Source organism: Anguilla rostrata, chromosome 13 (genome assembly GCF_018555375.3).
Source record: "Anguilla rostrata isolate EN2019 chromosome 13, ASM1855537v3, whole genome shotgun sequence".
NCBI classification, from domain to species: domain Eukaryota; kingdom Metazoa; phylum Chordata; class Actinopteri; order Anguilliformes; family Anguillidae; genus Anguilla; species Anguilla rostrata.
In genome coordinates, this window is record NC_057945.1 from 22,937,447 (window position 1) to 22,949,923 (window position 12,477).

Sequence of the window (12,477 nt, forward strand, 5' to 3'; positions counted from 1 at the left end):
TGTTATATATTTATCATGAAGCTAGCTTATGAAGGTTTTTATTTCAAGCTGGCTATAGCTATCTCACTCCTCCTTGTGGAATATGTTCCACTGCAGGAGTGGCTTAGTGTTTAGGCAACAGAACAGAAATATTCTTTGGCCTGATCAGGGCCCAGACATCTGTAATGGACAAAGCCACATGAGGACTAAAAGGATGACACAGAACCCTCACAGCTGCATGGCTGTAGCATAGTTGGTCCAATGGAACAGACCCACAGTGAATTGCCATTGGTTTTATTTAGACCTGCATTATTATGTCAGTCAGAAAGTTTCATTTATGGAATCATACTCTTTAAAACATACCCTTACATTTCTCATTCACTTGGCCACAGCTTTATATTTTTAACAATTCTATACCCTCCAACACAATGGCTTGTGTTATGCTTTGGCATCACAACATAGCTGACACAAACCCAGTTTTAATTACCAGCAAAGAAATTCACCACCATTCCACGCAGACTCATGGCCACCCAGCCCTTACAAAAATCAACTGTTATTCAATTGTAGTTGTAATGATTGTAATTTTTGCAGTATTCCCCTAGTATTATGCAATATTTTAAACAAACTTGTTTTTCAATTGCAGTATTAGTGCGGTTATAATGCCATATCACTACTTCATGTGCAGTACTCATGAGGTAGATCTCTTTAGTATTGCATTTTAACTGGATTGTACTGCATTGTACTTTAGATAAACTACAGTATTACTTCGCAGTAGCTGCAGGAATTTTTTGTAAGGGGGGCAATTATTTCATGGAACACTCTTTAATTTATTGTCCATTCTAGAACATGAAATGCATTTGAGATAAATAATTTGTTCAAGATAAATAGGCCATATGTTGTATACAAACTTAGATTGTTGACTGTGGAGTTGATAACAACAGTACGCGTGGAACAACACATTCTTTACCTCAGATATCAATAGCAGATAAAATGTAGATATGAAAGGTCGATTGCCAGCTCAATCTGACCTTAACTGACTGCTTACTTCGAAGGAAAATCCCGGGCCGGCAGATTAAAAATTAGTACAAAGTTCACTGTTTCAACTACGTTACTCATGCTCCCGTTAAATAAACTCCTCAAAAAAAGTTTGGAGATTTGTGTTTGGTTGATATCTCTGTTGTTACTGTATGATTAGCATTGTATCTTGTATCATTGGAAAGACTGTTCATTTCCCTTTACAATGATGTCCCATTTGTAAGGATCATGCATTTGTGGGATGAGCAGCACAGCTGATTATGTGGGTGGGGTCCCAAGTGAAATGTTTCAAATTTCCCTGCCAATGTCAAACGGTGTATTCTCCTGATGGTATTGACTCTATTGTTTTGAGTTGTTTGGGGGATCGGATGATTGAACTCTCTATCAGTAACAAGGAACAAACAAGATATATTGGTGATTTTATGCGTTGCTGTGGGATGGCATTCCATTCCTCAACCTGGATTCGTCGCAGGTCAGCCAGCGTGGTTGAATGGAAAGGCCTGCCAACAGTCCAGACCTCAACCCAATTGAACACTTGTGTGATCAGCTCAGGCGGGCTGTACGTGCTAGAGTGACCAACGCAACCACGTTGGCTGACCTGTGATGAATCTTGGTTGAGGAATGGAATGCCATCCCACAGCAACGCGTGACCACGCTGGTGACCAGGATGAGGAGGAGGTGCCAGGCTGTTGTGGCTGCGTATGGTTCTTCCACCCGCTACTGAGGCTCCTGACTGTTTGTTCAATGAATAAACCGTAAAATTACCAATATGTCTTGTTTGTTCCTTGTTACTGATAGAGTTCAATCATCCAATCCCCCAAACAACTCAAAACAATAGAGTCAATACCAACAGGAGAATACACTGTTTGACATTGGCAGGGAAATTTGCCACATTTCACTTGGGACCCCATCCACATAATCAGCTGTGCTGCTCATCCCACAAATGCATGATCCTTACAAATGGGACATCATTGTAAAGGGAAATTAACTGGCTTTCCAATGATATAAGATACATGCTGATACATGCTAATAATACAGTAACACTCGACCAAACACAAATTTCCAAACTTGTTTTGAGGAGTTTATGTAAATTACATGAATTAAAATAGAACAAAAACGATATTTCCCTAGGGCCAGAATTTCTAAAAGCGATAACTGCATAAAGAAAGACGCAGTATGTCTACTGTAGGTTACCGTAGAAATTGCTGCCGTCCTCTCTTCATGGTAGTCCAATAGAATTTCGCATTACTACATATAGAATACAACAAGTGATATGATTCGTTAATTTCATTGAAACAGCAAGCGAGCTACACACGGCCGAAATAATGGCAGTACTCTCTTTATGCTACAGTAGTCGATGGCTAGGTAACAAATGCAGTAGTTAGCTGGCGTGTTAACGTTTTTTTGTGCATTAATGATCGCATATTTACTGTTATGGATTGTGCATAACTCGCTAGCTACCCAAACGTAAGGCTTGTTTAATATCTAACGTTAACTAATGTTAGTTTATACAAAGTTAATTTATCTGGCTGGCTAGCTAGCTAACATTCTGATGCAGCTTGCTCACATTATATGTTAACGATCCCTTGCTAAGATGGTTAGCTTATTAAAATATCAACGGTACCGCTACTTGGTTAGATAGCTACCTGTAACTACCAGGTAAATTTAAGAGCACGTAGTTTCCGCTAGCTATGAATGGGTGTTTGACTGGCTGGAAGTTAAGCTAGCAAGTTACGAGAGGATGTTGTGGTAATGCCTAGCCAAGCTGAGCAACACTAGGTCAGTATATATCGGTAGTTATATTGTACTTGCCTGGTTGGCAAAAGGAGGACGGATAGTAATTACGTTACTTTACAGTGTTAGCTAGTCTAACTGTTCGAAGAACACTAGCTAGCTATCGATAAATTACGTACGTTACAGATAGTTAGCTAACAGTTCCACAACTGGTCAATTAGCGTTAGTTGTATTTAAATGGAAATCGGATCTGCCTTGCTGGTTAATTTGGCGAGTTAGATATATAATGTGAACTAACTAGCTTTTGGTTTAGATAGTCAGAAGTAAAACTTGAGTAAAGTAAAAATGGTAAAAGACTTGGCATTTTACCATTTCTTTTCCCAGGAATGTCATTTTGCCCAAATTCCAATGCATTGACAGAACACCTATAACCATTAACGCTATTGGCTGACAAAAGTTGCACCTGGGTCAGGGTACAACTAAGGTATATCAGGTGTGAACCACTTCTTAGTGATGTGTATACCTTAGTCATTAAGGTATGTGTCGTTACTTGTGTAAGCGACAAAACATATAAGGCCCTTTGTTCTGTTATTTCGTTACTACTAACGGTAGATGCTAATTTCTCAAATACTTGAACATGTTGGTTAATTAAACCATTGCTACGGTCAGTCAAGTTGATGTTGGGTTATGCCTGCCTGGTCACTAGAATGGAGTGCCCACCGACGAAGCGACTGAAAGGGCTAAATTATGGTGCTCCATCCACTACTGATTCATTTGGTGATGACGGGGACTTCACTCAAGATGACCTGGATGAGATTGATATTATTGCCTCTCAGGCATTCACAGGGGATGTGGGAGTGAAAGGTCCTAAAGAGACTTTTGGTGCAGTTTATCCTCTTCCGGGTGCCCAGAGAAAACCTGTTCCAGAGGGTAGGAAAGCCTCTGCTTTGAGTGGAAGTAGCAACGCTGGCCAGAGTAACATGGGCAGCATTTATCAACTTCCAACCGTTGAGGTTTTTGGTAAGTTTCACAAATAGGCCCTACTGCATTGTTGATTGATAGTTGGAGCACTTGAACACCATTGTTTTCTCTAGTCAGAAATTGACTGCTTAATTGCTTTATGTACCAATGTACAGGCTTTGACCAAAAAACACGCTTACAAGGGCCCCATTTTAGACCAGTGTAAACTGAACATGTGCTCCCCTGTAGGCTGCCAACAGGTTGACTCTCTGAGGTTTGTGCATTGGGAACCTCAAGCCATAGTTGAGTTTATATGTCATGTAGGAAATCATGCTTGGCCTCCACTCAGTGGTTGGGGCTAAAATCAGACCTGCACCTACCCTGCACGGGGGGGGGGGGCGAGGCGGAGGCATGCAAACGTTTTCTGGGTTGTGATTTTAAGGATGCAAGCATGTTTTCTGGGTAATGATTCCTATGCCTTTTTGCTTATTTTAAGAGTACAATGTCATATCTGTATTACCTGTCTTGTATCTGACATGAAGTGAAAGCATGTAATATTATTTTGTAGTAAGCCCATGTGTTGGGGGTGTGTATGTTTCAGGGAATGTACAGCAGCAATTCAAGAAAAACAAAGATGACCTGTCCTATGGTAATCTGGAAGCACAACAAGCTGAGCTAAAGAAAAAGGTATTGACACATCAGTTAATGTCTTTGGAACACTGCCTGTGATGGACGCTGAATAGATTTGGTTTACGTGTGGCAGTTGTGACACACAAAAAACCATACAGAAATAACATCAGATGTATTACACACGGACATGCTCCCTCATTTCTATATGCCTCCTTGAGGAGCACATTTGAGACAAATTAAGACCCGTTTCCCTGTTTGTGATCTCATAAGTTGAAGGAAGTGGAGGATAAGCTCCTGATGAAAGATGGGGAGATCCGTGTCCTGCGTGACTCCATTAGGCACGCCCAGCAGGAGAAGGAGCAAGAGAGACAGAGCCAGCTCCTCCAGGAGAAGGAGAGAGCTCACATCCAGAGTGAGAAGGAGAAAGAGCTCTTGAAGAAGGTAACTGTGACTCCACCACTGTGGGCTGCTCTTGCAACCAGTCTGATATAAACATATAGATCGAAGGACTGAATCCTCTTTTTAGTTCACTTTTCATGTTATCATTTGTCTGATACTCTGGTGCACAAGTAAGTCAAAATAATTCAGCTTATGGAGGGAGACAGTAGATGACTAATTTCCAGAAGTGCTCAAACCTTCTCTTCATAAACACAATTTCTCCTCTCTCTTGCCCTAAAAATAAGTTCCTATGCTGTCACAGGATTTATGGGGCTGGTAGGATCTGCCTTTGACTATACAGTAGGTCACCACCTACAATAATGGCTATGAAGCGCTAATACTGGTGACTACAAAGGCTCACTTGAGTTGAATTGCAACCATTTAGCAAGTCTAGTTTGAAAGAATTCATTGTCATCTGATCACAACACATAAGAGCACTTACAAAAGTTGTTTTGTATGGCAGTAGAATTTAATTGTTTTTTGGTGCATCATTTCTTACAATAATCTGACTTTCCAGGTGAAATCCTTGCAGTCAGAATTGCACTTTAAAGAAGCAGAGATGAATGAAATAAAGACCAAACTTCAGAACTCTGAACGGGGAAGTAAGCGTGTTGTATCTTCTACTGCAAGAAATAGGTATGCTTTATTGCAGTCCATTCTTTTTTTGTTTACATCAAGTGTTTACATCTGTTCCTCTCATAATCCAAAGACCTGGTATCTAGTTTCAATATGTTGACCTTAGCTAGGAATTTGTTTTAGTTCTTGGAAATGCTGTTATTATTTATTTATTTTTTGGCTGGAACGCATCAGCGGCCCTACAGACGCGAATGTCTCAGTGACTGAGTGAGTGCTGAAGTTACACCATTGGTCGGCTGAGTTATGAAATTACACCACTGGTCAGCCGGATGACGTGTGTTAGGTCCAGCCGTATACTAGGATTTAACCTGGTCTTGTTCTTTGTGAAATGTTTATTCGCAGATCTCTTAGAGATATAGAATACTGAAAATGTATTGAATATATACATTATATATACATATATAAAATATATTAAGTTGTTACAACACTTCACAATGTCTTAACATTTGAAATGTGAAATTATTGCCACTTTCACATATTTAAAATGCACTTTGAAATATGTTTGATGCCTTTGTGCAGATGCCAGATCTAGCCAATCCTCACCCATTTAGGTAGTGTTCTATTTATGGCTTTGTAACTCCATGTAACTCTATGCTAACTCCTTAATTGTGCTATGCTAAATCCTTGGTTGTACTATGCTAACTCCTTGGTTGTGCTATGCTAACTCCTTGGTTGTGCTATGCTAACTCCTTGGTTGTGCTATGCTAACTCCTTGGTTGTACTATGCTAACTCCTTGGTTGTGCTATGCTAACTCCTTGGTTCTACAGCCCCAGGAGGTGTTCCCCGGCAGCACTGCAGCAGGATGGGAGTGGGGGCAGTGGAGTCTCCCCTGGGGTCAGCCCATTCCTCACCAAGGAGAGCTTTGCTGCTCAGCTGTCCAGCAGGGCTTCTCCAGCCACTGCTGACCGGGTCAGCCATTTTGGGGCGGGTAAGCAGTTACTACTCATCACAGTTTTTTTTTTTTTTAAAGACATTCTGTTGAATCGGGTGTGTAATCCATACATCCCTGTTGAAGCGCCAGTGCTGGGCACAAGGCAAATCACAGAAAGGATAAATATCCTACACAGTGAGTTTATTAACTGAACCACAGACAGAAGTTTTGGAGACCTACCCAGTCAGTATTGTCTTTATAGTCCAGTTTGGGTGCATTAAATTGTATATAGGCCAAGTCTCTTGTTTTTCTTTTTTCAATATTCCTGTCGCCTTTAAAGAGAGTTTGTATAAACTTGTATAAAATTGAATTAACTTAAGCCTGTAAAGAGTATTTCAGTGTCACAGTCCTCTTTGCCACCCCCTCTGTATGATAGTGGTTTGCACTGTAGGCATTGTTCTCTCTTTGCTTATGTAATCCTGCATCAAGGTGGAAGACCTGTCAGTGAGGCCAACAACAGCGTCAGCAACGATTCAAAATTCCGGAAGCAGGATTTCACCGGTCCTGACGCGTGCAGCTGTCAAGGTAGCTTTACATCTGTCTTCCCAGCAGTGAAGTGAAATCCGTTAGCCAGTCCAAAAAAAAGACTGTCCGTGCACTGTATACCATTTAAGGTATTTTCAATGTTTTTGTGAAAACAGTTCAAATTCATTCAACACATCTGAGAAGTATTCAGTTTTGAGAAAACTTTTAAATTACGTGTCCCATAGAAGTGCAACCGTTTTGTGACTTGTCTCAGCCGTTCTCAAGATGTACACCGTTTAAAAATTAAGCATCAAGAAAATGGTTTTGAACCGATTTGTTACTTGCTGTTGTGCTGTTTTCTCTGCGAAGAGTGGATTCTGCTGAACCTGCTGCTGCAGCACCCGCTGGACCCCAGCACCTTAGGCCTGAGCCACCTGCTGTGCCTCAGCCCAGAAACCCTGCCCGGCCTCCTAATGCAGCACAGCTACCTCAGCCCGTAAGCAGGCCTCTGACGCTCTCACACGCCGGCTTATGATCCGTGAATTGTGTCTTCCCCAGTGCCACAGCTGCGTTCTCTCAGCAGAGATACCTGCCCTCGACATTCCCACCCAGCGAGGGCTGGGACATAGGTGTTCTCATTACTTGACACATTTGCATAGCTGAATGGTTGTAATGCAATTGTACGTTTAGTGTTTTCTTTTAGGCACATGGCACTCAAATCCAGAGTGATTTACACAACATACATTTTACATGCAACCCATTAACATGGATATGTATTGAAGCAACTAAGATTACTTCAACATTACTCGAGGATATGGCACCGCTCCTCCTAGGAATTGAACGTGCAAGTTCTGAGTTTTAAGCTAAGTTCCCTAAACATTATACTACGTTGCCTAAAGTTGCCCCTGTGTGCCAAAAATCATATTATTGGCTCAGTACCACATCATCTAGATAATTATTTTTCCCTCCCTCTTCCCGCCGCACCAGGGGGTCTTCAGCGGGGTCCAGCGGCTCCTCAGAGCCCAAGGCTGTGCAGCAGCTGCAGAGCGGCTTCAGCCAGGCCCAGAGCCTCGCCATGTCCGGGCTCAGCATGCTGGCGCTCAGGCACCACACGCCCAGCGCCGGGGGCGAAGACGGGCAGGCCGCGAGCCAGAGGTGCCCAGGGGCGGTGCACCTCCTGCCCCTGCTGGAGCACCACGTGGGCCTGTTCTGCCAGGCGCTGGAGGCGGCGGACGGCCCCGGGAGGAGCCCGCTGAGGGGGAGCTCCGTGTCCGGCTCCTCCTCCGAGGGCAGTGTGGCCTCCAGCCTGGAGGAGTCTCTGGGAGGCCTGGAGGAGTTTGCCTTGGCAGCGCTGAGAGCGCTCTACCACCTGCTGTCCCACAGCACCCAGGCCGTGCACGCGCTGCTGTCCCATCATGCCCCGGGGCTGCCCGAGGCTGATCGCGCCGCCGCCCGCCCGGCCTGCTCCCAGGCGCCCGCGGACCCACAGGGGGCGCCGTCCCAGCACCCCCTGCTCAGGAGGCTGCTCCAGCTGGCCGACCCGGCCTTCACCAGCCCCGCCTGCCAGAGGGAGAAGGTGCTGTCGGCCAGCCTGATGGCGCTCAACGTGCTGGCGGAGAGAGCCGGAGACCAGCTGCGCTGCAGGTAAAGGCCCGGCTCTCTGCCTCCTGAACCTCGCATTTCAGTCTGCAGTTATCTGCACACCTGCAGGGCTTGCCTTATTCTGTTTGTGAAAGGCACACTGTTGTGATGAGTCAAAGGTAGAGCAGATTTTTGGTCTGCTGGGTGGCTTGTCTTGTTAAGGATACTTTTCCAGTGTGTGGATGGTCCCTTTGGTCTGGTATGAAATCTGGACTATGCGAGTGAGAGGGAGTGATTCATTCAGCTGGGGTGACTCATAGCTCACGAGCGGCCCCAGCTAGCCAGCGGGGTGCTCACAGTCTGCCTCTTAAAGCTGCACATGCAGTGTCTTCCTCCTGCGCGTGTCTGTGCAGGCGGCAGTGTGAAAGGAAGCAGTGTGTGACATCTTGTGTGTCAAAAATAAATCATACACACACACACACACAGGGTAACGTCCAAAATTATAAAATGACCAAAAGGATATATTAAATAAACAACAGAGAGTGATATATGCTCAAAAAAAGGGAAAGCTTATATTTTACACTTTTTACGGTTGTTCTGAGAGAAGGTTTTCCTCCATCTTCTGTTAAGCTGCCCCTCCCCAAGATGCGGACGCCCGTACTAGCAGCTGCTCGTCCAAACACAAACAACCGCTCTATGGAAATTCCTCAGGGTATTCCAGCCGTGAAAAGCATCCAAACAGGCATCCATATATGGATGTGCTGTCCTTTTGTTTGACATTAACAGGATGAAGCTGGTGGTGACAAGCCCGTTCGCAGCTCGGTGTCTGTCTCTGGACTCCTCCTACAGAACTGTGTCCCTCTCCGTCAGTCTCCTGGCTGTCGCCGCCAGTGATGAGGAGGTGGCCTCTCTGCTGTGCTCACATTTGGGTGAGGTTCCTGCTCAGACCCCTTTCACTCTGTCATCAAACCAAACACACTGACACATCCATGCTCTTCAACCTCTAGGTCAGGGCTGGCAAACCCCAGTCCCGGAGGGCCACAGTGTCTGCTGGTGTTCAGTGTTTCATCACTGTGATTTTTTTAAGTCATTGATTGGCTATATTGTCCACACACCTTTTTCTCAAGGCCTTATTTGGCTGCTGATTGAAAGGAAAGCACACATACCTGCAGACACTGTGGCCCTCCAGGACTGGAGTTTGACACCCCTGCTGAAGATTGTGGGTGAGCAAGAAGGGCTGTCTCTGGATTTCACACCAACTTCTGCTCTTAAGTATTTCACTACACTGATCATTTATGTGATGCGTCATTTTAGTAAATTTTCTGACTGCTGAACACTCTCTTTGTGCGGCCATGTGAAATATTTTGCTATGGTCTTCAAGTCAAACCATTGTTGGTGTATCCAGGTGGGTTGGGGTAGCCAATTGGGTTGGGAGTAATTGGTGGCAAAAAAAAACCTGGACACACCCACTTTCCTGAAAAAACAGCTTTTGTTTTCTCTCTAGAACCGTGCCCTCTCCTCAAAATGTTCCAGTACGTTACGACCCGCCCGGACAAGTCAGTCACAGAGAGCCAGTGGTCTCATCTGGAGCTGGAGGTGATCAAGCTTTAGTTTGCACCAATGGTAGTTTCCATTTCAGAGAACAGATTTGTACTGTGCAGAGTACAGTGACACCCGCCGAAAATATATTGACTGTATCAAAGTTTTTTGTTTTCTTCTTTCTTCACTCATCTTCTTTTTCCTTGGCCAGGTTACACGGTTCCTGACGATGCTTTTTACTCAGAGAACGTCCACATGGTTGGCTTTCATTGAGTCCTCCTGTCAGTGCAACAATGAGGTAAGCAATATGGTTTAATAAGATCTGTTCCACAGCTAGTGTCCCAGTGCAGTTTCCCGTACTGATTAGTTATTTAAACACATTACTTATTTAAATACATTTCAAGGTTTTCTGCAGTTCTAGTGCTGTTACAGCTCATTCCCATTATTTTCAGTTTATTTACATGAAATAGATCTAAAATGACCAGTTATGAGCAGTGTTTGGTATTAAAATACAGATTGAGATTTAAGTATTTGAGTTGTGGAATTGCAGTCTCAAGCATTTCAGTTGTATAAATATAATTTCAGTAGATGCAGAACAAACATTTGTTTCATATGGTTTCATTATTTAAAATCATTTGAGGATGTGTACTTGTAACTGCATATTTAACATACCAAACAAGAAGCAAGTAATCATTAGAATAATAAATAGAAAATCTTCCCTTATGAAAACATTTTGGTTTATTTGATTCCGCTGGACTTTCCTTTTTAACAAACATGAATTATCTTGTTTTCTTAAAAGTCTTAATTGGTCATGTGCATCTTGTAAACTACCAAGAATTTCAATGTAATTAAGAAAAATGACAGTAGATGGCGCTACTTTCCTTTTCACTGTGCAAATCTGATCTAGCCCCATTGTCTGTTTCAGTCATTCATTTCCGTACAAAACTGAATCAGATTGCAAACTGGAATTTATCAGTTAAATGTAACAAATAGCTTGAATTCTGTGTTCAGCCTGAGAGTACTGAATGCTAAACAGTTAACTTTAATGTTGCTAAAAGCCTGTTACGGCACTTCATTGCGTTCTTAATCAACTACCGCACAAGTTCAGTGAGGTGCAAAATTAATTTTATTTTATTTTTTTCCTTCCAAGTCTGAAGGACGACCTTTTTCAGTAAACCGCCATCTCTGTCTTTGGAAAACTGTTTGATTCTGTTCTGACCCTGTACTGACCCTGTACTGACCCTGCACTGTTAGCTTTCCCACATTGTATTCTTTCCAGATAGTGCTTATACGTGCCCCTTGTCTATAGAGATAGTGAACCTGATAGCTTGTGCATTCATATACAAAACTTTGTTTTTAGTTTAGAAACAGGGCTCACCTGAATGTGTGATACTATGTATGATACATTTGTAAATCAGATGCACACGCAGCCATTAAAGAGGTCCAGAAGAAGGAGGTTGCACATTCGCTGTGCTCATAAACATATATAACAGTGGAACCAGGGCTTTGGCTCTGTGTGCCCTTGTTAGGGTTTACTTCTGTTGACACAGTCACACAGTTGATACTCTGTTGATACAGAGTTGTCGTGTAAACTGTGCTAACAATGCCTGCGTGTGCCTGAGCAGGTGGTAAGGACCCTGGTGGTGCTCCTGCACAGGCAGTGGCTGAAGGCGAGGAGGTGGGAGTACCAGGAGGGGCGGAGCCAAGCCTGGGCCGGCCCAGGGCTGCAGCTGCTGAGGGAGGCTATGACACTGCTGCACTGGCTCCTGTTGAACGACGCCAGCTTCTCCGAGCACTGCCTGGACGTGCTGCACATGTACGACCAGGTCTTCCCCGCCATACGGGACACCTTCCGCAAGATCCCCTGCCTGACCGAGAGCGAAGGTCCGTGCCTTTGAGGCGAGGCTTCTCGGAGCCTTTCGGAGTTTCAGTTCCCGCACTACGTCTCTGCTGAATGGTGTTTGATCTTAATGTGTTTTGTTCCCATTTCTGTTCCAATCTCCCTCCCCCCCCCCCCTTCTTGTTCCTGTCACTAGAATTGGCACTAGAAGAAATCAGTCGTCCTGAAGTAGAAGATGCAGAAGATATGGATATTGACACTGGCTCTTGATTGGCTGGTATGCTGCTTTCCCATTTTCATAGAATTTATAGATCACTTTTAAGAAATGTCTGCGAAAATAAAGAAATGTGCTGTTGTTAAAGTAACGAAACTAATTGCCTTAGTGTAGGATTTACCTTAATCCTATCAGTCATGATTTGTATGACTGCTGCTTACCAATGCTTCCCTGCATTTCAGAAACATTTCTAAATGGTCACTTCACAGAACTTCCAAAGGTCTCATGTAGTTGCCTTTATGTCCCCATTTCTGCATCTGGTTGGCATATTTAGCAGCGTACCTCATAAGCAACACAGTTAGGATTTGACAGGTTTAGTGAGTTCCATATTCTAGAGCACCAAGCCAGGAAGTCAGAAAAAATTGATTTGCATTGCTGAAGGCTTCAGCCTGACTTGATCATATTTTGTTCCACCTTTTCTACCAATAGCTACC

General features: G+C 43.7%; 1 protein-coding gene across 5 annotated transcripts; it reads left to right on the forward strand.

Moving 5' to 3' along the window:
• Positions 1–2,297: 2,297 nt before the first annotated feature.
• atrip (ATR interacting protein) lies at positions 2,298–12,130 on the forward strand. 5 transcript variants are annotated; one of them, XM_064305632.1, is made up of 14 exons: positions 2,298–2,793; positions 3,455–3,768; positions 4,310–4,395; positions 4,609–4,779; positions 5,294–5,412; positions 6,181–6,341; positions 6,774–6,869; positions 7,179–7,305; positions 7,797–8,453; positions 9,177–9,319; positions 9,895–9,986; positions 10,141–10,227; positions 11,555–11,813; positions 11,966–12,130. In XM_064305632.1, exons 2-14 carry the CDS (start codon positions 3,456–3,458, stop codon positions 12,037–12,039), a joined length of 2,385 nt encoding a protein of 794 aa, XP_064161702.1. In that variant the 5' UTR covers positions 2,298–2,793; position 3,455; the 3' UTR covers positions 12,040–12,130. The 5 variants fall into 5 exon arrangements, with proteins under 5 accessions (XP_064161702.1, XP_064161699.1, XP_064161703.1 ...); XM_064305629.1 differs by having other exon boundaries at positions 2,298–2,481; XM_064305633.1 differs by having other exon boundaries at positions 2,298–2,481; positions 3,585–3,768.
• The last annotated feature ends 347 nt before the right edge of the window (positions 12,131–12,477 follow it).

Excerpts from the sequence above, each read along its gene's own strand:
- atrip (XM_064305629.1), top strand. The coding sequence starts at position 2,429 with ATGATCGCATATTTACTGTTATGGATTGTGCATAACTCGCTAGCTACC. Across the intron at positions 4,396-4,608 it reads AAGCTGAGCTAAAGAAAAAG|TTGAAGGAAGTGGAGGATAA; the intron begins GTATTGACACAT and ends TGATCTCATAAG. Across the intron at positions 4,780-5,293 it reads AGAAAGAGCTCTTGAAGAAG|GTGAAATCCTTGCAGTCAGA; the intron begins GTAACTGTGACT and ends CTGACTTTCCAG.